The sequence below is a fragment of the Phyllobates terribilis genome, unplaced genomic scaffold (assembly GCF_046119375.1).
Source record: "Phyllobates terribilis strain yellow unplaced genomic scaffold, ASM4611937v1 Scaffold_13__5_contigs__length_258822181, whole genome shotgun sequence".
In the NCBI taxonomy this organism is placed as follows: Eukaryota; Metazoa; Chordata; class Amphibia; order Anura; family Dendrobatidae; genus Phyllobates; species Phyllobates terribilis.
Genome location: NW_027362773.1, coordinates 213,638,663 through 213,664,453, shown reverse-complemented (window position 1 = coordinate 213,664,453; position 25,791 = coordinate 213,638,663). Strand labels below are relative to the sequence as shown.

At 43.6% G+C, this 25,791-nt stretch overlaps 1 protein-coding gene across 3 annotated transcripts in view; it reads right to left on the bottom strand.

Annotated features, from left to right (window-relative positions):
* Positions 1–311: 311 nt before the first annotated feature.
* Positions 312–25,791, bottom strand: part of ZFHX3 (zinc finger homeobox 3) — a 253,250-nt gene continuing 227,770 nt past the window's right edge. For 2 of the 3 annotated variants that reach the window (XM_073659266.1, XM_073659265.1), the window contains 6 exons: positions 17,070–17,177; positions 16,439–16,563; positions 16,133–16,333; positions 11,648–11,753; positions 5,183–10,615; positions 313–3,404 (listed from right to left, as the gene is read on the bottom strand). In XM_073659266.1, coding sequence (XP_073515367.1) covers positions 1,888–3,404; positions 5,183–10,615; positions 11,648–11,753; positions 16,133–16,333; positions 16,439–16,563; positions 17,070–17,177 — 7,490 coding nt within the window. In that variant the 3' untranslated portion in view covers positions 313–1,887. Of the gene's footprint in view, positions 3,405–5,182; positions 10,616–11,647; positions 11,754–16,132; positions 16,334–16,438; positions 16,564–17,069; positions 17,178–25,791 lie in introns of all 3 variants that reach the window. The other variant, XM_073659267.1, reaches the window with a different exon arrangement.

Genomic DNA, 25,791 nt, shown 5'->3' with positions numbered 1-25,791 from the left:
ACAGGCTGATCGCCTCCATGCCACATTGCAGCATTGATGCAGTAATTGATGCAAAAGGAGCCCGACCAAGTATTGAGGGCATTTACTGAACATACATTTTGAATTTTAAAATAATTTTCCAAGCTGTTATAAAGTATTCTAATTTACCGAAATAATGACTTTTGTGTTTTCATTGGCTGTAAGCCATAATCAACATTAACAGAAATAGACACCTGAAATAGATCACTCTGTTTGTAATGACTATGAAATACAGGAGTTTCACATTTTGTATTGAAGAACTGAAATAAATTGACTTTTTGATGATATTCTAATTTAGTGAGATGCACCTGTGTATATATATATTTATTTTTATTACATTGACGAAAACTTGGAAAAAGTCAAACAAAGCCTTCCGGGCCAACACACAAGGGAGGCTTCTCTTTGGATTTTATTTAAAGCATCAGTTTTCATTCAAAAAAAAAGAAATGTGTGTGCACACGTCTGTGTGTGACAATGTATCTATGCATACATATACACACACGCATGTATACATACACATACAAATGGTTAACTTTTTTTTTTTTTTATCCACTTTTTTTTTCTTTTCTTTAAAACAGAACAGACCTCTGTCTATTGACATGAAACAGAGTAAACAGGTAACACTGGGGAATTGGGAAAAGTGTGCAGATTACAAACACCAAACAACAGGGAAGATTACACCTTTACCAGCAAACCCTCTCCCCCAAATTCCGACATCAGACTCTGTTGCAAAGTAAGCTCGACTGGGGCAAGGGCAGCGCCTGTAACACGCTAACATATACAGCACTGCTAATGCAGGCTTTGAAGAGCTTGTGTGTCCCACTGGGAGAAAAATTCTAAAATAATTTTTTTTTTTTTTTTTTTTTTTTTTTAGCAGTGAACGATCCCTGCTGGTAAGAGCCACGTGATCTTAAAAACATATTAAAAATGTAACAGTAACAATAAAAAAGGAAACGGGGTCAAGGGGAAAAGTTGTCTTTTGGTTAAAGAGCTAACAGGTTGGTTTACAATATGGGGCGGCGTTCCGTCACCCGCAACATGTCGAAATGAGAAACGCATTTGGACGCCAAAAAAATAAAAAATAATAATTACACAAAAGGATCTTATCCATGTCTGAAAACTGTCTTGAATTAATGGCCTCATCTACAAGAAATACAGAAAGTCTGTTCATTATTCTTTAAAGTATATATATATTTTTTTTCTTTTTTTCAGCTGTGGTTCCAGGATGTGGAAATAATAAAGCATGAACGCCACCCGACAATTCTCGTCCAATGGGAGGCGTTTTTTTTTTTTTTTTTTTCAAACCCAGTCCTGAATTTTTTTTTATTTTTTTCTGCCCGGTTAAGTTAGCAATTACTTTAAAAAAAAAAAAAAAAATCAGTTACTGAACGAAAAGAAAAAAAAATGAAATAAAATAAAATAAATACATATATACACACATATATATCCCTATCCATATATATGTATATATAAAATTCCAAGACCAGAGTCAGAACACGGCGTGAACATTTGACCTGAGAATAACACAATTCCATTGGTTTCTTCTTAACAAAGCCATTCTAGATGAGCAGAAGGGCTGCCGATCTCCACAAACAGGGACAAAAAATAAAAAAAAGGGATTTAGGCCCAGTTCCCTGTGTAACGGCCCAATGTGACACTAGGTAGAGGGAAGAAAACAGGGCAGTGGGTCAGGTGCAGGAATGAAAAAATCCATACTGGGGAAGGGAGGGGTTCCTCTTTTTTTTTGGTTAAAAGCTTTGGAATTTGCAGTATTTTGTTTGTGAAACTGGTTTGTTATTTATCTTTTTTTTATTATTATTATTTAAAATTCATATTTATTATTATTATATAATCGTCCAACTCCGAAGTCTACAGTCGTAAAGAACCCACTCCCACAGCAGTTCGAGAGCCTTCCTCGTGACAGCTCGGGTTCTCAGGAGCGCCTACAGGACTTCCCACCCTGTCAGACTTTTGGCTGAGGTCCGAATCAGATTCCTCAGAGAAACCGTCTGTTGGAAAGGAGGTCGCAACCCCTGAGGTGCTGCACGGACTTGAGGTAACTGTTGAGGATGAGGAGAATGTGGGGAGAGGAGGAGGTTTTCTGGGAGTACTGTGAGACCAAGTCTTTGTGGAGGCATGGGGAGAAGCAGAAGGGGAAGGGGGTGAGAGGCTGGCTTTGGAGTCAGCAGCAGACTGAGAGGTAGATGCGGTGTCAGGATTGGGGAAGCAGGCAGAGTGAGGTAATAAACTAGGGTGCTCTTTGGCATTTCTTGCTGTTCTTTTGATTGTTCTGTGTTTGTGCAAGGGTGACTCCAGATGTTGACGCAGAGCATCGCCCCCACACAGAGTGGCCTCACAGCCTAAGCAGCGGTAGGAGCCGCTACTGTCACCAGTGGGGACGCATGTCACAAACTCTTGCAGCTTCACCACAGATTGGCCAAAGTAGCAGAGGGACTTCACGTGGCTAATAGCCGCCTCCTCGCTGCTGAAGCTCAGCTCACACTTCCGGCAGACCAACTTGTACTGCACCTTTGGGACTATAAGCGGGTCCAAGAGACAGTCTGCACCTTGGTTTTCCACTTCTTGATGTTCTGGGGGCTTTTTGGAGTGAGATACCTCAAGGGCTGCAGAATTCTTTTCTACCATCTTTGGAGAGACTTTGGCAGGACCTTTGTTAGAGGGAGAAACAATAGAAGGTGTTGGGGTTTGGCTTGCTTTGGGCTGTTGCTGCTGCAGTCTTTGATGATGGTGATGTTGTTGCTGCTGTTTTTGCTGCTGCATTTGGAGTTGGCGCTGCTGCTGCTGGAGGGCTTCTTGTAAGCTTTGCTGGTACTGCTGATATTGTTGGAGCAAAGAACTTGGGGAAAGCCCCATCAAAGCTTGGGAGATTGCTGGGTTGTAAGGGAACAGTCCTTCCATCCCATACATCGGCTGCAGGTAACCGCCCGGCAGGGTCCCTGGAATCTGTGCGCTGTAGTACGGAGAGAAGCCAGGAACAAAGTAAGGAAGAAACTGACTTGTGAGCAAGGCAGATGGATCCGACGTCAATGCTGCTTGCAAAGCCTGCAGCTGGGATGGATCGACCACGTACTCCATACCGGGCATGGAGCTGGAAGTGGATGCTGGAGTGTCCACCTTCTCTTTTTTAAGTACAGGTGAGGGATCCCCTTTGCCTTTCCCCCTTTCCTTCTCTTTCACCTTCTCGCTGTCTTTTTCTTTCTGTAACTCTTGCGTTTGGGGAACGGGTACGGGAAGAGTCTGTGTAGGGATGTTGGGGCTTAATGATTTGGGAGGCTGTTTATTTGGTTGCCCGGAAGTGGGGAGTCCAGGTGAAGGAATTGTAGTGTTGGATACACCCATCACATTGGATTTTGGAGAACTTAAAGCTGTAAACAAATCACAGAAAAAGAAAGATTACTTGAACGAATTGTTTTGAAGAAGAATGTTAATGATTATTATGTCTGCAAACTTTTAGCTTCGAGGATAAATAATCTACGCTTTGTAATCATCTGTTTTTATTATTAATAGCATATGGTCAATAACCACACGCAGTCATTTTTTAACATCTCTATTTTCCTTTATGAAAGCAAAAAAAATTGGACAGCTTTTCTGACAATGGCGTAATTTGGCTTGCGTTGGGCCTACACCAAGGACACCTAAGAGTTGGAGATGTTTTCGGCATATGGGGAGCATATGAAAAGATACTAGAAATATGAATATCTGCCTATGAAGCCATTGAATTCAACACAGTCGATAAATGGGGCAGATGTGATGCATTATGCACTATTCGGTTGGATTCGGTCTATGTGTTCTCTAGCAGCTTCTTACTATATGGCAAAAAAAGTATTTTCACAATAAATCTCATTACGTAGGATCGTTCCAATATTACTAAAGTATGAACAAATCTAAAAGATACCTAAAACATTAAAAGCTTGACGATTGACGTAAACGTCAATCTAGTCACCGACCATACAGGGACTCGAAATGATAATGTGAAACATCGTCAATGTGCTGTCTAATTAGGCACAATGCCATCAGTAATCAGAATACGGATATCAAGGCCTTGCCCATCAATGTAATAATCTACTCATCAATATTTTACCTGATGGGACAAACCTTTCAGAAGCATCACATCAAATAAAAACTCCACACATAAAACATTAATTAGTATCCATTTTTATCGAACAAGCCGCAATGAACCAATACATTTCTTCAAAGCAAGTAAAGCCTATGTCTGTGCATTTTTACAGGATGCTTACAAATGTTTGCACTGGACTAAATCTGTCTATTCAAACAGCTGCCGATGGGTGTCTGGTTTGGATAATATAAGATAGTTTCCCTTCCTCTCTTCCCTCTGGAAGAAAAGTTAATTTTCATACTTGGCTGCAAATGCACATTAGACCAGTGTCAGTTGAACCAGATATCAACGGGTTTGGCCAATAGTCTAACGTGTATAGGGGCGTGGGCCGACTGATTGTCAGGAGAGATGTCGATCGAACCTGTCGGACTGCCGATCGCATTGTTTTACAATTGTTCTCACGGCAAAGCAAGCGCGTCTGTGAATGGGGGCGCCGGCAAACTGATGGTCGAGAGAGAGGTCGATTGACATTGACTATTTTGGACTGACGATCACATTGTTTTCCCAGAGAGGATACGTCGGCCGGCGGCTTTCTCACGGCTGAGCGAGTGCTGCTGTGTGTAGGAGAGTCAGCTGAAATGGCTGCCAGCCAAACGATCGGCCGAAGAATTGTTCGGCCGGCAGCCATCTAATATGCATGTCCAGTATAAGTCTCTCATCTCAGTCAACCAGTAAACTACTAGGTACTAACAAATGGAAAGAAATCCGAAACAGCTGTCTACAGCTGGTTATCTTATTTGCCTAGTATGGGATCATTTACTTTTCTTTGGAGCAGAGCTAATTTCCAACGTTTTAAGAGAATATCGATTTTGCTTTCACAAAATGTATTCTTATAATGTTTAAAAAAACTGTCCATACCTACGACATGTATTTGAGATTCTCTGAAAAACCACTCGTTCTAGAATATTTTACAAAGTATTTTCATCAATGTAAATGAGCTAAAATGTAATTTAAAACTCTACTATAAGCACAATTAACCTGATTTCAGGACACTTTCACAACTAACTGCGCCTGTCTTGTGCCCACCTGTATTAGCAGGAGTAAATCCTGGCAAAGATGGGCTGTTGATACCGGGTAACAGTACTGGAGGGATACCTTGTAGAGTCGAGTATGGTGTTGGAAGATTGAGTGCTTGTAGGGAAGGGTTATCGAACACACTCTGTTGCTGTGGAGTCAAACCCAGAACCTCATTGGCTTTTTTAATTCGATCTAACTCCTGCTGAGCCATTAGTTGGCGTACGGTGGCTGGATCAAAGTACTCTTTCTCCTTGTCCAACTGGCTTCCAATGGCTTCCTTAACTTTGCAGATATGCTGCAGGGAGAAGATATGATCGCGCACAGACAGGCGTGCGCTATACTTAATACCGCACAAAGTGCACTCTGTTTTGGGTCCCTCATAGTTTGTTTGGTTTATTCCAAAGTGCTTGGCCATACTTAGTTTGGACTTCTTATCTTTTGCCCGGGCATTCTGAAACCACACTTGGACCACTCTCTTTGGCAGTCCGATATCATTGCCCAGGACTTCACACTCCAACATGGTTGGCGTTCTATAATCATTAAAACAAGACTTGAGTACTTTCAGCTGAAGATTTGTCATTTGTGTCCGAAACCTCTTTTGACCAGGTCGATCTCCACTGTCCCCTGACTTGCCGGCTGAGCCGCTTGCCCCTGGGCTGGGAGAACAAGGATCTGCAAGACTCGAAGTTTCACTATAATCAATGATACCTTCGTTCTCATATTCTTTGCTGTAATAGCTAGGAGCAGGGCTGACCAATCCAGAAGACATTTGGTCCTCATACTCAGACATTGCCAACATTGCAGATTTTGGCAAGCCTTCGCTGGTCACAGATGCAGATTTGTTGTCAGCCAGTAAGCCAGTAGTACTGTCATTGTCAGCATTTCCTTCATCTCCTGTTGTGGTGTCAGTTATAGCAGTATTCACTGAGGAGCAATCATCATTGTCTAACTTAGTCTGATCAAAACCCAAATTAACAGATGACATGGAAGGGCTTTCGAAATCTTCCATGCCTTCAACTTTAATGGATGATGGACTAAGTAGTGTCCGAGGAGACAGATCCATGGATTTGCTTACTGGGGAAAGGGAAATACATTGTCCATCACTGCTGCTATGTGGCAGGTTATGAAATGCATTACTGTCAAAAAAATCTGCTTTCATCTGGAGTCCTCCATCACAATCTAGAAGCATTGCTGATAAACTCATATTATAGCCAGCTCGTTTTGCTTCGTGCCAGTGTCGGGATCGTATGTGAGCTTCCAGTGCGGTCTTGGCCTTAAATAAAGCTCTGCAGAATGGGCAACGTCTGTGAGCTTGCGCTGGGCCAACAGCTCTAAATTGGCCCTTTCTTTCCCTTGCTCGAGTGTTTTGAAACCACACCTGAACCACCCTCTTCTTCAATCCTACTTCATGGGCAATGTGATCCAGCATTTTACGGGTTGGGTTAGAATCTAACAAATATTTCTGGTACAAAATCTCTAGTTGTTCTGGTGTAATTGTGGTTCTTAATCGCTTGTCCCTTTGCGGTTCATCTCCACCCGTCCCACTATCATTCTCCCCTGGACTTGCACTAGCTTTTTCTTCCAGCTTTCTTTTAAGAGAGTTCATTGTGGAGGATGGTGTTGAAGGAGAAGTAGCTGAACCAGTTGGCATTTGAGAAAGCCCTCCCGAAAGCAGCTGTCCTGCTATAAGTGGATTACTGGGGTCAAAAAGCATAAATGACATATCCATTGGTCGATCTAAAAACTGTGGATGAATAAATTGATTTTGAGCACTAAGGAAATGGAGCTGTTGATGTTCTTGCCAATGCTCAAAGGAAGGGAAAGCCAGTTTGCACTGATCACATTGATATGGAATTAATTGATGTGACAAAGTGGACAACTGTTGCGGAGTAGACGAATGAAGAGGCTTCATAGGGTGATGAGAGATGTGTACCGCATTTGGGCTTGACTGAGTCATAGAACAGTGCGAGGTTTGTGGCTGCGTGGATGGAGATGAAATCGGAGGAAGTTTCTGTGGCGTGGTGTTAGATTTTTGTTCTGATTGATCCTGCTGCGGAGGTTGAGACTGTGTGCTCTGAGGCTGCTGCGGCTCTTGCTTTGGTTGCTGTGGCTGTTCTTCAGTTTGGTTTTGCTGTGTCCTTGGAAATTCAAAATGCTTTGGTTTATCATCATGGGTAGCGTCGGACTTTGAACTATACATCGAAGGCTCATCCGTGTCCATCAAAAGTTGAGAGAATGGTGTGCAGCTTGTGTTTGTGGAAGTTGAGGCTGCGGTGCTAAAAGTTTGAAAGGGCATAGGAGTGCTACACGATGAGCTTGATGGGGTTAGGAGATCAGTAGCATCCATGGAATCCTCATTTTGGCTATCATAATGCAGGTCTTCATCCTCGTCTTTATAGCATAGCTTTTTCTGATGTTTAATGAGGTCAAATATCCTCTGAAACACTAAACTGCACTTTTTACACTGGTAGTTTAAGTTGCTCGTACGGATATACCGGTCATTTGTCAGCTCCCGTCTCTCTCCTTCCTTGCCATCTCCTTGATTTTCATAGTTCTTTCGTGCTTTTTGACGAGCGTTCTGGAACCAAACCACAATAACACGTGTAGGAAGGTTGAGTAGGTTGGAAAGCTGTTCGAATTCATCATCCTTTGGATAAGCGTTGGCATCGAAAAAGTCTTGGAGAACACGAAGCTGGTAGTCAGTAAAGCGTGTTCTGGAAGACCTCTTATTTCCCCAGTACTCGTGTTTTTGAGGCTCCGGAGATGGAGGCCTAGAATCCATCTTCAGTTCTTCTAAGCTAGTAATTGGAGGGTTATTAAAATTATAAGGGGAATCTTTGTTGCGTTGACGCTCCTTAAAAAGGGTGTTTCTAAACCAGTGCTTAATCACTTTTTGGGGCAACCCAGATTTATCAGCCATTTCTTTAATCTGTTCCTCGCTGGGGGAATTATTAATATCAAAATATTGTCTTAGAACCCTTAGTTGGTCGTCAGTGATTCTGGTCCTTGGCCTCTTGTTTTGCTGCTGCAGAAGACTGGGATTTAACTGATGTTGATATAACTGGGCCAAGTCTGCAGAAAGGGTGTCTACTGACCCCAACTGTGGCGGCAGCTGGGCTGGCATGGACTGTATAGGCATTGTTTGCATCATGAGGGGTGAAAAGATTGGCAGTTCCATTGGCATTGATAGTTGGGCTAATGACACTGATGACTGTGCTGGTGAGATGCTAGGTGGGGTGAGTGGGGGTGCGGAGACAGGGACTGTTGGCGTGATAGCTGGTTGTGGAGTGGACGGAGGAGGAGGCGGAGGTGGTGGTGGAGGAGGTGGTGGTGGTGGGGGTGCCTCTGGCGTTTGGGGCCTCAATGGATATAACTTTTCATAATGGTCTCTGTATTGCTTTGCAAATTGCTCTAGCTGTTTAAAGGGTAAATAGCGTTGGTGGACATGCTCCTGGTGGCTTTTTAGTATTAGTATGTTGGAAAATAGCTTTCCACATGAGCTGCATTCAAATTTCTCTAAACAATCAGTTTGTTCGCTCTTCACATTCTTTTTCTGTGCTTTCTGCTTGTTTTCATTATATTGAATTACAAGTTCAAACCCAAAATTTTCAAGCAAGGCTTTGGTGGCATTCCCCCGCGCATCTGAAGCAATACGAGGAGGAAGCAAAAGATTCTCCGAAGAGGAACTGGTTGCAATGTCTTTCTTTTCTTTACACTTCAAAGAATCAGGTAGGGACTCACTTACTACAGTCATTTCATCGGCTCTCTCGGACAACTCTTTCTCTTTCTTCAACTCTTTTAAAGTTTCTTTCATAGTTTTGTTCTTTAGCTCCGATGTTTGCAGAAGTGAGGAGTGAGTCTCAGACATACACATCTGGCTTTGCTGCTGCTGGAGGAGATGTGAATGGTGAGGATGAACTTGTTGGGTGAGTTGTAGTGGAGTCTTGATGTCTTCCAGCAAACCGGCGGTACTCCCTGTTAAAGTTAACGTGCTGCTAGTCAGGGGCAAACTGACTTCTGGGTTGAACTGGAAATCTGTACTAGGGATGTAGAAAGGGAACAGTAAGTGCTGCTGCTGCTGAAGTTGAAGCAATGTTTCAGTGGTCATCGGAAAATGAGGGAGAAGAGTTGGGTTCAACAATTGAGATTGCAAGATGGCGGCTTGCTGTTGTAGCTCTTGCTGCAGATGGGCTTGCACCTGCGCCTGGGCTTGTGCCAATGTTTGGGCTTGCTGTTGCTGCTGCTGATGCTGCCGTGAGGCTATCAGGTCTGCTAACTTTTTACGATTAACATCTTTATGTTCAGAAGGGCATGGTGCCATTAGACTGGTGGTGCAAGGGTTGACTACTGGTTCAGTAGGCGGTTGGCTTGTCAAACTGGAGCTCACGGCAGGTGTAACTGTGGTTGTGGAGGTTGAAATGTTGGTGACACTGCTACTGACAGAGTTTGAGGTTGTTGTACAGGTCACAGACGCAGAAGTACTGTTCGCACTAACTCCGCTACTACTACCGCTTGCTGCCTCTAGTTTTGCTGCACGGGCTTTGGTTTGGTGCAAAACCGACCTCATGTGAATTTCAAGAGTGGAGCTCTGACTGTATGCAACATTGCAGGTGTTACATTTGAATGGTTTGTTATCTGGGCTACTGGTGGGCTCGGGCTGGCCGGTGGTTGATTCTTGCAAGGCCCTTTTAAGTTTGTGCAGATGAGATACAGAATTGTAATGGACAAGCAGAATGTTCTTCTGGGTGAAAGACTCTTTGCATACTGTACACTTATAGGGTCGGGATGGATCCAAAAATTTCTCCATTGTAAAATTTGGGCCCTTGCGAAAGGGAAGTGCTCTTTTGGGTTCGGAACCGGAGTCCTCTTGCAAAGACCCAGAGTCGCTCCCTGTGGGACTCTGCTTATCTTCTAGGTCGCTCTCATCCTCCTTCTCATCATCTACCAGCATGCTCTGATCATCTACCATCGAAGCATCTCCCACATTTGTAATATCTCCATTTACCAAAAGCCCACTGTACAGCTGCTGAATGTCAGACTCGCTCAGCTCCAGATGGCTGCTTTCCAGATGCTTCTTAAGAGCTTGGAATGTGCGGAAGCTTCTCTGGCAAAGACAACACATGGTGGCAGCACGGATCACATGGTACTGTGAATGCAACTGGAGTTTTTCAATGGTCTTGAACGCTAAGCTGCACTGGTTGCAGCGGTACTTGTAAACGTGGCGGTCAGAGACTGGCAATTGTGGACGCTTGTTGTGGACTTCATTGAAATGCGTTTGGAGAGCAGCAGAGGTTTTAAACACTTGGTTACATCCTTTCTTCCAACACAAGAATCCTGAATCTTCTCTTGCAGAGTTACCGTCACTTGCAGGTGCTTTCTGTTCTGTGCTCAGCTCAGCCCCTTCAGGAACAGCTGCACTCTTAGACACTGCTTCAGCAGGTTCTAAGGAAAAAAAAAGAAAAACAAGATTTTGTGATTTTTTTTTTGACTCCTAACAAGTGTTGCTTTTTTAACAATGCAGGTTTTTTGAGCCAAAACCTGAACTGGATTCAGCAAGAAGCAATGTCTAAAGTCCTTTCTTTAATTTTCCCATTCCTTTGAAATCCACTTCTGGTTTTGGCACAAAAACTGCATGCGAGATTCCAGCGTAAGGGTATGTGCACAGTACGACTTTTTCAGGTGGATTCCGCCTGGAACAGACTTGAAAAGGCACCATAAGACGGCTGCCAAAAATGAACCTGGTGCACAGCAATGTTAAAGCCACATTGCTGTGCACATGTTCAGACTTTTATTACTTCTTTTAGCCGCTTGAGGGTGAAACAAAGTAACTGTTCATTCTTCCCGCTGCTTAAAGTTGAAAATGTAGGAAAAAGACGCTGATGCAAAAAAACGACAGCAAAAAAAGGTCGGCAAAGCCAATTCAGGAAAAAGACCACCAGCTGTCTCCTGAAGTGGCTTTGACTTTGGCAAGTATTAAAAACGACCTGTGCACACACCCTTAGGGTAGTCTCCCATATAGCATTTATTAGGGATTTATTATGTGCATTACAAACAATGCTTTCTTGTGACATTTTTCACACACTTGGTGCATTTTTTAGGCCTTTGCTGTTTACTACTATTATTATTGACATTCTAAAGTAAAAGCACAATCCCCCCCCCAAAAAAGTCATATTTTTTTTTTTACAAAACTAAAAATATGCTGCAACATATTTTTGAGGCTACACAACGATCTTAGCCACGACGGAGACCGATCACTCTTTTGACGCTGCTACATTGGAGCATAATACGCCTGAATGAGGTTGCATTGTGACCCATGGGGTACCTTGACAGTATAAAAGCAAGTTGACAAAAAAAAATCCAACTTGCTTTTCGAGGTACCCTACGGGTCACGACGTGTCCAGATTGGTCTGCATCTTTGGCAGTTTGATTTGTGTGCGTCAACAGCCTTGAAAAAAAATTTTTTTAAGCCCTTACCTGAGACCTTCTCAGTATTTTCCGAGACTGAAGCAGCTTTCTCTCTCTCCGGTGAACTGACTGGTAAGAACATGCTGCTCGGCATGAGCATCTCTGGAGAAGTTACCTACGGAAGAGACAGGATATCAAGTCCAGGCGACCATACTGCCTCACCCCAAAGAATGTCTCTGAGAGTGTCCCCAGCTGCTCGACAGCCCCTCATCACTCAGGAGGTGGCCTGCTCTAATTATCACTACACACTAAAAGAATAAGCTTCTAATTAATATTTTTTTTCCCCTTTGCACAGAATCCTGACTTTGATCACAAAGAGTGTTTTGTCACAGGCTGTGGGGCAGCCAATTACATAGACGCACCCGAAGCCCCCCTGCTCCCCTCCTCAATCTACCAAGCACATATTAACACCCCTAATTAATTCAGACTGCTAAAGATAAACGAGTGCGCCATGTTCCTGAGTGAAAGAAGCAGCCTGTTTCCTTAAACTGAGAGATACACATGGCGCGAGGATGAGGACGAGGAGGAGGGGGGACGCATTGTGAAGACACAAGAGATTCTTGAAGGATCGGTTATCATTAGCAAAAGAAAGTCGACACAATGGGGTTAATAATAAAGCAGCCTCCAAAACCACATGGACTCGACTCGTCAGAAACATCTTCAAATGTGGTGACAGAATAGATGGCAAGCAAACAGGAAAACATGTCTCGTGTCAGCATTCAATTGAACAAGTGATATTTTCCAGCCTTGGCGACAAGAGGAAATTAAGAATCCGCGTTTTAATTAATCTGATTTTATGGTGATTTATTTGCCATCAGTTATTATTTACACATGGCCCCGGATTCTGCCGCCGCGCTTACGTGTGTCGTGAAAGGCACGCGCTACTATTCTTAATTAACATTGCAGACGCATGTTTTAAAAACCAATGCCGCGGAATCAAACGAAGAAGAAACAAAAAGCCTTCTTGTCTCATCTTCTCCTCCGTGTGGACATTACAGGAAGAAGCCAGTGGGATCACAAGCACGGACACATTCTCATTTAAAGGCAAGGGGAGGAATATGTGTCCGCTAAATCCCCACACCCGGCGAGAGCAAAGCTGTATGCAGAGTCTCAGAGAATTCCAGCTCCACAAGACAGCTCTATAATTGTTTTCATACACTTTAATTAGAAAACCTTGCCTGGCCTTGAATAATAAGAGAAAGACTTCTGTACTTGAAAGGTTGAAGTCAATCAAGTGTGAATGACGGCAGACGAGGAGGTGAGCGGGAGACGTTGTCTGCTCTCTACTTTAATCATCTTTCCTGATTGGAATTCTGGCAGGTTTTGAGAGGTCTAATGTGCCTGCTACCTATTCTGTGCCTCATCTCGAAAATGCCTCCGGCGTCACGGATCAGCTGATATTACACAACCAGCAAACAATGCATCAAGCACCCTATATAGTCAACAAAAGCCATGTGCAAAACTTAAGGCACCCCATACTTGTTGGTAGAACCTTCAGACATGGACTGGTTCCGACATGGGGGCCCCCGATAAATGCTGTCGGGGGAAGATAAGGATCCGGGATCTGCACCTTTTCTTCTCCAAGTGTAAAGCCACCACCAGAAATGTCTGACGGCGGCTTTTTCATAGAGAACACAGAAGTGCTCCTATGTATGGCTGACAGCTATCTAAAGTGTATAGGGGCCTTTAGGAGAGACGGTACTCCAAGAAGTGCCTAGAGTATACCTCTAACCAAAACCAATGAAGACGGTCCGCTAGGGGTTAAAAGGAGTCTGTTAGCACAAAATGACTGTTCAAACCGAGCCCAGGTGCTTGGTGCACCCTTGGTGTAGCCAAACATTTATGTGCACCTTCCCAGCTCTATCTCTGAACCCTCACCTCTTTTTTGATTGAGAACTCTCTTTATAGAACCAGAAAAGGGTGGAAATTGATGGAAAACAAGGAGGTTTTGGGCACATCAAGGGTGACAAGAGCGCCTGTGCTTGGTTTGAACAGTCATTCTGGACTGATGGACTCCCTTTAAGGACGCAGTCAGATGGCCGTACTACTCATCCGAGGATCGCAATCTTCGGACTGACCGTTGGCTCTCCTGACAGCATGTATTTCTATGCAGCTGTCACATTTAGGTCAGGATAGCAGACGGCCAGTCCAAGCATTGCGATGCGAGTAATACGGTTGTCTGGCTGCGCCCTAAGGCAGAGTGCCAGTAGAGATATAGCAACTCTGATTTCAAAATACAAATCTAAAATTTGTATATTATTAATACTTTTCTTTTATGGGAAAGTAGAAAAGTTTTATAAATCTTGTTATTTGTCCATTTTAGATGTTATTAATCGAAGGCCCCTATTGATCATTCTACTATGGTATATAAGAGCCATTTAAGAGTCGGAAAGAAGTTGAGTCGGCCCATTTAATCAAGCTGATAATCAGGGAACAAGCGCTCATGGCTTATCTGAAACAGGTTGGCAAATCCCTGAAGGAACGAGTAAAACACAGGCTTAACGTTTTTCTTTTTATTGGCAGCACAGTGCTCTGTGCTGCTGATAAATTTTCTATGTGCACAGAATGATCATATTAATGATCGTGCTGTGAGCATAGACTTCTAAGAGACCGATGAACGAACGGCTTTCATTTAGATCAACAACCATTAATGGCACTTATCGGCAGGTGTAAATGCGCCATAAGTGCTGGAGGTTTAGATTAAGGAGCCCATGCATCTTATATAGCATTACATCTGAAAGCCATCTTGCCTGACCCCCTTCCTTACACATACATGCTCCGCTATGCATACCTGTATTTGCAATATGGAGGTAAAGCCCCCTATTCACTTTAGAAATGTTGGTCGGCAAATATCTAACAAACAGGAGCGCCCGCAGTCAGACAGCCGTCTTGCCCGAGCGAGGATCGCATCGCAATCCTCGGACTGGCAATCGGCTATCCTGACCTGAGCTTGACAGGATGTATTTCTATGCAGCTGTCACGCTCAAGTCAGGAGAGCCGACAGCCAGTCCGAGGATTGCGATGCGATTCCCGCATGAACAATACGGTAATCTTACTGTGCCCTTAGAGAGCTGCTGGTAGACAAGGCAGATGATGATGTCGGGGGAGAGTTGGAGGACCCTATAATCGTTCAATTCGTTGATATTGGCTGACGTTAGTTTAATGGGGCCTTAAGGTGCCTGAACACAAAAAGATTGGGTGTGTAATACAACATGCCTGATGCTTCGCTTCTGGAAGAGAGGACACGAGACCCCCACCGACAAAGACAGTCAAGACCTTTGCACCAAAAATGTATGAATTAACCCAATGTGTATGGAGGAACCTTTTCCTGCTCCTCCAGACTGAAAGCACACAGTGACCAGTGTAAATAATGTCCTGCATATCGCACAGCACGGCTTCTGCAATACACAGCTGCTTGGCCAGATATGTAAATTGCATCATTAAGGAGCGCGCTGCATTGCTCTGTGTGCCCACTGATCTCTGACTCGCGGGTCAGCGATGCAACGCGTCAGCTGGCTCTCCACTGGCTGCCCATCACGCGGGATAATTACATGCTAATTGTGTGAGGAGGCCCAGCTGACAGAACAGGGCCACATTTTCAGAGCCTGTTTACACCATGCTGGGGTCTAAGAGGTGTAAGCCGGACTCTTAGGCCTGCCCCGGTAACCCAGCTATTTTTCTTTTGCATCTTGCAATGAAGGGGAAGACGGAAAGAAAGAAGGAAAAGAGGGGGAGGGCAGCGAGCGGAGGGTAGATTGAGAAAAGCGGCTGACAGTGAGGGGAGAGCTAAGGACACAGACAAAGAAAAGAGGAAAGAGGTCAGGAAAGGAAGAAAAAAAAAAAACCCTCTGACTGTCAGAGAGGTCCAACATGCAAATCCCACTTGCAGACAGACTGCATATTTCCATTACAAAGAGCGCAAAGGTTGGAGAGAAAAACTCGTTAGCAAGGGGAGGATATTAAGGTCACTTTGCATTTACACCATCTAATTGGCAAACATGAGCCGAGCGGGCTTCCACTTAAGGTCCTAGCAATTGTGTGCAAACGACTGCGGAGACGGGAAAAAAAATTGCTGGAGAGGCCGAAAGGCAAGAGCGAGGCGGCATGGTTAAATAGGAGGGCACAGAAAATGGCTAGATGATGTGATGAGTAAAGCGGTGACTGTGCAGCACCGTAGATGGTACGCTGCCTGTGGTCAGTGAAGTGAGGTGACCATTTGCTGTGTTCGGAGTGGACTGAGTGCACAAAAAAACAGTACGGAGCAGAATCAAAGCCACGGTTGCCGTGGTAACAGACTTGACACGGGGCAGGTTGCAAAGAGCTGTCTGAGTTATTATTAGGGACATTACGTGAATGCAAGCAGCACATGCGCACGGCAGTGCCGTAAGCATCACCGATGACTCCACCATCCTCTCCTTCTCAATTCCTGTGTGCACAACAAGCATCTGACTTCTCTGATGGGGTGGGTTGGGGGGTGTGGGGGTGGTGTCTTACCGTGACAATAAGCTTGTCCACGCAATCGGGTGCCACACTGTGCAAATGGGTGAGGTGCAGCTGCAGGTGGATCTTGTTGTTGAGCATGTCCTGGCAGAGGGGACAACGCAGCATTGGCTGCACAGAGTGCTGGGTCATGGCGTGGACTCTCAGTCGGTTCACATCAGAGTTGCTGTACTTGCAGTACGGACACTGGTAGAGCTGAGGGAAGCAGACAGTTAATAAAAAAAACCTGGGGAAAAAAAAAAGTACAAATTGATGTGGGGGGGGGGGGGAGAGGGGAGCCAAAAGTGCGTCGGAGTCTACCTGCTCATTTTTCTTCTCTTCAGCGCACTTTGGTCGCTTGGCCAAAGGAGGTTCAGTGCTGGCGACTGAAGAAAGCTTGGCGGGTACCGAGTCTGGAGGATCCTTCTCAGAGGGAACAGAAGGTGCTAGAATAGGAAAAAAAGAAAAAAGTTAAATTACAATGATATCGGTTCTTGATTTTCCTTCACTCGAATAAAGAAATGAACAGTCAACAAAACATTTATTTTTTCTATAACAATCTTAAGGTCCATTTACACTGCACAGTTATCGTGAACAAGTGTTCCCCGATAATGGTGCAGTCTAAGCACGCTGCTGATCACCTGAGAAAAGAGTAAAATGCTTGTTCGTCGGGTGAAAGGATCTTTTGTGCTGCATGAATGATCATCGTTCTCGGCAGCACATCGTCCTGAGTAAACAGGTCCTACACTGCAGACAACCTATGAGCACTTAGCGATCTATTAACTGCATATCTAACGTCGGGTTAGCCTATCAAACCACCGCCGACCGGCAATGTACTTGTCGTTTCAACTCTGTGCATCTGTGGAAGGGCACAGAGTCAGTACCCTAAGGCTTTGCATCCAACAAGTGCAATGCTGATAATGCTCTGGATAGGTGGTTTAACAACTCTTACCTTCACCCCTGTTACTCTCTGTGGCTCCTTCAGGCTCCTGGTCTTTTGGGGCTTCCTCTGGGTCAGCAGCAGCTTCACAAGAGCCCTCTGCATCCTCTGTAGGATCGTCTGGAAAGGTAAAAAACAAGACATTAGAAATTAAAAAGAAGGTGTGTCACCATTGTTTGTAGGTTCTTCTTACCGTTAAGAAGCACTTTGTATGCTTATCGTGATTGGCCGTATGTGGGTTAAAATAAAAAAAAATAAAAAAAGAGCACCTGTAAAACTAGTTCACACATCCACACCACACTACTTGCTGCCACCACTTGCCATTTCGTAGACCAGCGAGACACTTACACGGGGTAACACACCAGTACACGCATATACACCCTTCACTCTTTCACCAAATTGGTCAACTCCTATCACTCCGGTATTCACAGGGCAACACAGCCAGGCTTATACTTTCCATCTTTGAGGTTATGGGTACGTTTACAGCAGCAAGGAACAAGGTATTCATTTTTTAGATTTCATTTACAAAAAGGTACAGAGCTTACAAAGAAAAAAAATACAAAAATGATGAAATAAAAAGAACATACAAAGAAGGAAAAAACAGTACAAAATAAAAGGGATAAAATAAAGAGACCTCTTACTGATAAGTGAGAGATCCCAAGGAGGAGAACCGTTGACATTCGGGCCAAATCTACAATCCTGGTTCTATCTCCTGGGTTTCTCTTAAGGGGAGATCTGAAAGGGTCCCAACCAGACCCCGCCACCCTCCTAGTCAGAAGAACGTCTAATTATATTCAAGGAAAGACGGGTGCAGGACACAATTTTAATTTGTGTTATATTTTCTCATATAAACCTCTACGTGGTAGAAAATGACTGCCATGGTTCCGAGAATATTTTTACCATCCTAGAGACTCCACACAAAAAATATCTATAATTCAGGTCGATATTACATTTCTGGGACTTCCCGAGCAAGAAAATCCCGGCCCTCGAAACCAGAGAAGTGGGTAAGTTCCCTGATCACAGATATATCCATGGATTGTTTCTAACATGGATTATTACACAGATACAGAGATATTATATTTTCATTAGCCTATTCTGATGTACATGGTGTGGGCTTGAGACACCTTTACCTGCTTGTTAGCGAGTGAGCACTCGGAGAGGACACTTGGTTCTCCTGTAGACTGTTGACTCCAGACTTATGGTTACAGTTGTGCAATGATATTTAATTTGGATTTTTATTCACATAACCTGGGTTTTATATATTTTTATAGTTTTTTTTCTTTGCGCACAAAACATTCAATGACAAGTAACATGTAAAAACGCAAACGATTTGATCTCGCCATGAACAGCGACGTCCCATATCTTGCTAAAGCACGATCTTATGAGATGTTGCATTTCCGTAATGCAGAACACTTTACTGCAAAGCTCAGTCGAGAATCCAATTTTGGAGTAGGCATTGTTTCTTAACAAGCGCTGTCAAACCCAGAAAGAAAAAAAAAAAAAAGGAGAATATTCTAAAGTTGAAAGGCGCGATGGATTGGGATGTTTCTTTTCAGAGGAGAGCACAGCAGAGCTGCAAATTAACAGGAAAGTGGCTTCTCTATTGTAGTGTGATTTGCTCCGCCGGCTGCCACCGTGCAGTTCCTCGTACGAGCTAGAGGTGTCATCCTTAGCATAGGGAGGGAAAGAGCAAGAGCCGAGGCGTCTTGCCAAGGAACTTGAGGTTTTTGGAGAAACTAAATGACTTCCTAGGTCATAATGTCTGATGTAGAGGAAACACAGTGTTCGTCCTCCGCTGGAGAATGAATTTCTGCACAGTCAAAACAAGGGACCATAAAAACCGTGGGCACTGAGCACGAGACGCAAAGAGTGAATATTCTACAAAAATATTAATGCAAAAAGACGTGGAGAAGTATTTTAACCCCTATTTACCTTTACATGAAATAATTGCAGTGCATTTATGTTGCATTTTATAGATTTTTCATTGGTTGTAAGAGAAGCAAGTGCAATACTAATCATAGTGCCGATCCTTGCAAAATGTATAGAGCCGGATTCATTTTTTCATTTGCATCTTTTTTTCTTTATCCCCTCTTTTTTCATTTTGGCTTCTTTTGAAGTCCATTTTTATGTGTTCGCTTGTTTTGTTCTTTTTTTTATGTTCGCCAATGTGGATTTTTTTTTTTATTCCTAGAGGTTTGCGGCCGATTCATCAATTGCAACTTTTAAAAAAAACATGCAATTTTTTGGCGCAAATGCCCTCTAGTCGCCCCATCCTGGAGTGATTTTATATATGTCTTAAATTTTTGAAAAATTTATGCAACATTTTAGAAGGACAAGTGACTTTTTTGCCCTAAAAAGGTGCAAAAAGACAAAAATGAAAAGCATATCTTATTCTGCACAAAATTTGTGAACCATTTTGCAAAAAAAAAAAAAAAAAAAAAAAAAAAAAAAAAAAATCGGGCCCATAAGCTCTCATTTTTGAACAAGGCTTCCATGGCTCTGAACAGGGATGGATGCCAGGATCAATGTTAACCACATGGTGCCATGCTCAACTGACATGGAGGAATAACACAAACTTGTAGAAAAACTAATACTATGTAGAGATTAAAAAGAAATAAAGTCCATCCAGACCAGGAATTGGGGATTGCCCATAATCCCAATTTAGAAATGATAAAATGGGATAAAACGTATTTTACCCCCATAGGTGTCGCAAACATAGGTGGAAGAATCCTCAGCACCTCTCATACCCACACAACCCTGAGATGTCTCGCTTCCTTGAGCGGTCTCAGCCTCTCGATCAATCTGCCACACATATGGTGCATTCAGTGCTGTGTATAATCAATATGCAAATTGCCTTCTGCATTGATCCTGTATTAATTTTCAATTAGGGAGCTCACAAGGGGTCTGACCAGGTCAATACGGGAAGGAGCAGACAAGTTGAGAAGTAGCAGATTCCAGGGGACTCTGCCGAGACCTCGCTGAATAGCATCCGCCTCACCACAAATCCCAGTCCGGAGCCTCAATACTCTCTAACTCCATCAAAGCTCATATGTTCCATCATCTTCAGCCTTCCGCCCGCAGCACTCGGTACTCGCCAGCCACCCACACCGCTCTGTCTGATAGACAGCGCACAAAAGAACATCCACTTAGTCATGGCTGCATGTAAGCAGCCGCTCTACTGTATACACCACACAAGATAGATCAGTCTGCCCATCATAAGTAGAAGTACAGGGCCATCATCTAGACAGTCGTCCTCTTCTGTCAAGTTGTCAAGAATCTTCAAAACGAAAAAAAAAAAAAAAACCCAACTTTTGTTTGTATTGTACACACTCATGTTCTTCAAACAAAAGTGCCCGGAGATGGGGTCACATTGTTCAATTTTGGGGCCCATCCATAGGAACCGCATACAAAATAGATATCTGTCAACAAAACGAAGGTTTGGCCAATCGTTTGGCCAACCGCTATCTCTCCCGACTCTTCTATGCATGGGAGCGCTCCTGTGTGCTCTACGAGAGAGAAGTATCGGACTCCTCTAGCGGAGAACAATAGGATTGACCATCCAGAAATCTCGAAGAGAGTGACATATCGGACTCCTCTAGCGGAGATCAAAAGGATTGTCCGTCCAGAAATCTCTACGAGAGAGAAGTATCAGACTCCTCTAGCAGAGAACAAGAGGATTGACCGTCCAGAAACTGGACATGTCGGATCCTTATTTCACTCGGGGGGAGAGTTAAGAGCAAAGACACACATTAGACTTTTGGCTAAAACTGGGCTCAGTCGCCGTTCATCTAATGTGCATGGGGGCCTTAACGCTATTCTTTCAAGCATATCCCTTATGAAGGCAGGTGGCGGTGCAACAGCAACTCCAGAAGCCAATGCAAGAACTTAATCTTGGCCTTCTTAGACCAGGGTTAGGCTCCTGCACTGGCTTTTGGGGGTCGTTTTTACCTACTTTGTCAAAAATGCCTAGATTGTTGTTTTTCTTGCCCACATGTAAAAGAGGGTAAGAATAAGTCGCTGCCAATACACCTGATGTAACGGAGGTAGATTTACCATTGAAAGGTGGACGGGCGCACCAGCTAGGTGTACAACTGAAACGGACACAATCTTGTCCGAGGAATGGATGAGACTAGTGGACCCCAAAATCACTCATTTGAATAGGTCCCTTGACTTACACTTTAGATAGCAGTGAGCCGATCTCTCCCTACTCCTCCATACACGGGAGCGCTCACTCCGCCGAGCTCTCTTATGTTCCAAATAAGAGAGCCGCTACAAGACATCTTTGTCACGGCTTATCTCATAGGAAAACTAAAGGATCGAAAGTCTGAAATCGGGCATATTGGAGCCTCATCTTACCCAACATCATCTGTTGAGGGAGAATTGTGGGCCCCCATACACACTAGACTGTCTTCCAAGCCCGTTGACCTTAAGTCTAACGTATATATGGGGGCTTTTACATTGGTCACTGCGCAGTCTCATGTAATGAGTTAAGCATGTCTGAACTTTTGCCAACTTTTTGTTGTCACCTTCCTTTCCCAGATTAAGACATTAAGAAATTTAAGAAGTTGTCAAAAAGATGGCAACACGATGCCTTGTAATTACCGGTAATGTACTTTAATTGGATTATTATTCATTAGATACACAGAACACAAACTATACCATGCTTCATAGTGAACGGAGGAGCCTGAGCAGTGTACGACCTGGGCCTCCTCCTTGCGCCCCAGGGGCTGCCCTCACTCTGACACATAACCCATCCAAGGGCACAGTGCCCTTGTTATCATTTTCTTAGCTGCCCGCCGCCGTTTCTTTACTGTAAGCTAAACGGTAAGCGCGCACACCAGCATAAGAACCACTAAGCCTAATTGGTCAACGGATAACAGTAATTAGTGCTCTTCTCATTAATGAGTAAAATCTTTATTGGCTCCATTGATCAGTGGACTTGTTAGCCATCCTCCTAACCAATGGCAGACGTAACGAGCTGGCTTATTGGCATAGCAATTAATTAAATCAATTTCCAGCCAGCAGCTGCCACTTGTTCCAAGCTTGTTATGAGACGGTGACAGGGCGAAATGTATGAGGGACAAGCGGGACTCCCAGCGTGACTGTGCCCGATGAACACCGGTGCCAAGGAATGCCAATATAGCTGCACGCAGGTGGCATCCAGCTGAAGAAACCCTGCAAGTGGACTACAGTGGGGAAAATAAGTATTTGATACACTGCCGATTTTACAAGTTTTGCCACCTACAAAGAATGGAGAGATCTATAATTTTTATAGTAGGTACACTTCACCTGTGAGAGACAGAATCTAAAAAAAATCCAAAAAAAATCACATTGTCTGATTTTTACATAATTAATTTGCATTTTATTGCATGAAATAAGTATTCAATACAATAGAAAAACAGAACTTAATATCTGGTACAGAAACCTTCGTTTGCAATTACAGAGGTCAGACGTTTCCTGCAGTTCTAGACCAGGTTTGAACACACTGCAGCAGGGATTTTGTCCCACTCCTCCATACAGATCTTCTCCACATCTTTCAGGTTTTGGGGCTGTCACTGGGCAACATTGAGTTTCAGCTTCCTCCAAAGATTTTCTACTGGGTTCAGGTCTGGAGGCTGGCTAGGCCGCTCCAGAACCTTGAAATGCTTCTTACGGAGCCACTCCTTAGTTACCCTGGCTGTGTGTTTCGGGTTATTGTCATGCTGGAAGACCCAGCCACGACCCATCTTCAATGCTCTTACTGAGGGAAGGAGGTTGTTGGCCAAAATCTTGCGATACATGACCCCATCCATCCTCCCTTCAATATGGTGCAGTCGCCCTGTCCCCTATGCAGAAAAGCACCCCCAAAGAATGAAGTTTCCCCCACCATGCTTCACAGTTGGGACGGTGTTCTTGGGGTTGCACTCGTCCTTCTTCCTCCAAACACGGCGAGTGGAGTGGATACCAAAAAGTTCTATTTTGGTTTCATCTGACCACATGACCTTCCTCTCATGCCCCACGCCTGGTCATTGGCGAACTTCAAATGGGCATGGACATGTGCTAGCGTGAGCAGGGGCACCTTGCGTGCTCTGCAGGATTTAAATGCATGGCAGCATAGTGTGTTACTAATGGTAATGTGGTCCCAGGTCAATGACCAGGTCTGCCCGTGTAGTTCTGGGCTGAATCCTGACCTTTCTCAGAATCATCCTTACCCCACAAGGTGAGATCCTGCATGGAGCCCTAGACAGAGGAATATTGACAGTCATCTTGTGTTTCTTCCATTTTCTAATAATTGTGTCAACAGTTCTTGCCTTCTTACCAAGCGGCTTGCCTATTGTCCTGTAGCCCATCCCAGCCTTGTGCAGGTCTACAATTTTGTCCCTGGTGTCCTTAGACAGCTCTTTGGTCTTGGCCATTGTGGAGAGGCTGGAGTGTGGTTGATTGACTGTGTGGATAGATGTCTTTTATGCAGGTAACAAGTTCAAACAGGTGCAATTGATTCAGGTAATGAGTGGAGAGTAGAAGGGCTTCTTAAAGAAAAACTAACAGGTCTGTGAGAGCCAGAATTCTTGCTCTTTGGTAGGTGATCGCATACTTATTCCATGCAGTAAGATGCAATTTAATTATTTTAAAATCATACAATGTGATATTCTGGTTTTTATTTTTAGATTCTGTCTCTCACAGGTGACCTATGACAAAAATTACAGACCTCTCCATTCTTTGTAGGTGGGAAAACTTGCAAAATCGGTAGTGTATGAAATACTTATTTTCCCCACTGTATATGGCTTCTCCATACGCCAACTGATGACTGACATAAGTTAATAAGAAAAGTGCAGGAAAAAAAGCAAAACATGAAATAAAATATAAAATAAACAATATAAAATAACAAAAAAAAAGATGACTTTAATGAAGAAATCATTCATCATCTCTATTTATTTTGCTGGGAACCCTAGAATAAAAAGCCCTTGGATCAGGCAGTAATTACAGTTTCCCTTCTAACTTCTAACTGCAGATCAATGGCACATTTTAAGATGCATTGATTTACAATTAGCATGGCTTCCCCACTTAAGGCTTTAGAGGAAAATTCACTTTTCTGTTCCATACTGTGAGATCCTGTAAAAGTGGCAAAAGATCTAAAGGGTGACGGCCGTGGATGCCCTCGTCACGATGCCCTCCCAATCAGCTAATTGTCAGCATATATTAAGTCAGGCCACTACGAATGCGGAGAGGTCACAGGATGATGAAGACAAAAAACAGAGGTGGGCGTCCTGGCTACACATCTTTCATCTTATTACAGGTAGGTGCACACAGTCTATTTGCAAAATTTTCAGAGCAAAAACTGAGCAGAACACCTCCAAGTTTTTGAAACGTTTTGTTTTTTTGAGGAGGATTTGGAGAGTTTCTGTTCAGTTTCTGCTCCAAAAGCTCCTAAAAAACACTCTGTGTACACACAGTCTAAGCCACAAAGTTTTTGAAGCAGTCTATTGAGCCAAATCCAGAAGTGGATTTGGCAGAGAGAAGTAGTATCAACTCTCCCTTTAGATTCCCCATCCTTGTTAAGTCCACTTCTAGCTTTGGCATAGAGATCCGCACCAAGATCTGTATGTATGATTACATGCCAAAAGTGTTGCCTGGATCCTAGGTAACACAGGTGTGTATAAGAAGGGGGTTACAAGACAACCCTTTTACATAGGTATTTCCAGCTTTTTACAAAATATCACTAGGATGTGCGATCGCTTTATGATTGTTGATGGTCTGACCTCTGTGACCCCAATGATCGTGAGCAAGAAAGGGCTGCAGTGACACTGTCTGCATTACTATTTTTTTCCTGCAGACCCGGTGGCCTGGGGTAACGTTGTGCAAGGAAAACTAAGGTTGTCAGAGAACACGCATTTTCTAATGGAAACCACTTCAGAAAGAGATTCTTCTTTGAGGAGCTTCTTGAGTTTTTCATTTCCGGAAGTATTGCGGGTATGTGCACACGACATCTTTTAGATGCTCGTGAACCAGCCGAGAGTTTAAGGAGGAAGACGCTTCAAGACACGCTGGCGTCTTTTATCATGCAGTGTCTTTTTCGACGCCTTTACGGTTGCTTCCTGAGCATTTTTTGAGACATCTTTACTGTTTCCTGAGCATTTTTTGAGACACCTTTAGTGTAGTTTCCTGAGTGTTTTTTTAGACGTCTTTACAGTTGTTTCCTGAGCATTTTTTGAGATGTCTTTCCGGTTGTTTCCCAAGCACTTTTTAAACACATCTTTAAGGTCGTCTCCTGAGCATTTTTTGTGATGTCTTTGGCCTTGCATTGCATCAATTAGTGAGCGCCCTCCAAATGGAAGACGCCTGAAGAATGGTTCCCTCACTACTTTTAACCGGTCTGTGGTCAAAAGAAGCTCACAAAACTGAAAACGTGAACAGCGACATGTTTTTATTTTTCTTTAAGCGTTTATTTAGCATAGTGTTTTTTGCATCTCCTCACTTGGACAATGACTAGTTTAGAGCATTTTCCATCAGGAACCGCATTAAAAGAATGACCTGTACTCTCTCTTTCTTTCTTCCACCGGGTGTTTTTTTAAATCCTGAAGTGGGAAAAAAAAGCTCAAAAGTCTAAACATTTAATTGACAAAGTGGTTTTAGAATAAAAATGAATAGGACAGGCCTTTCAAGTGTTTTTTTGAGCGACTTTTTAGGTGTGTTTCAAAGTGGATCAGCTCCATAAGACCCCTCGAAAATGTGTAAACTTACCCTTAAAAGGGGA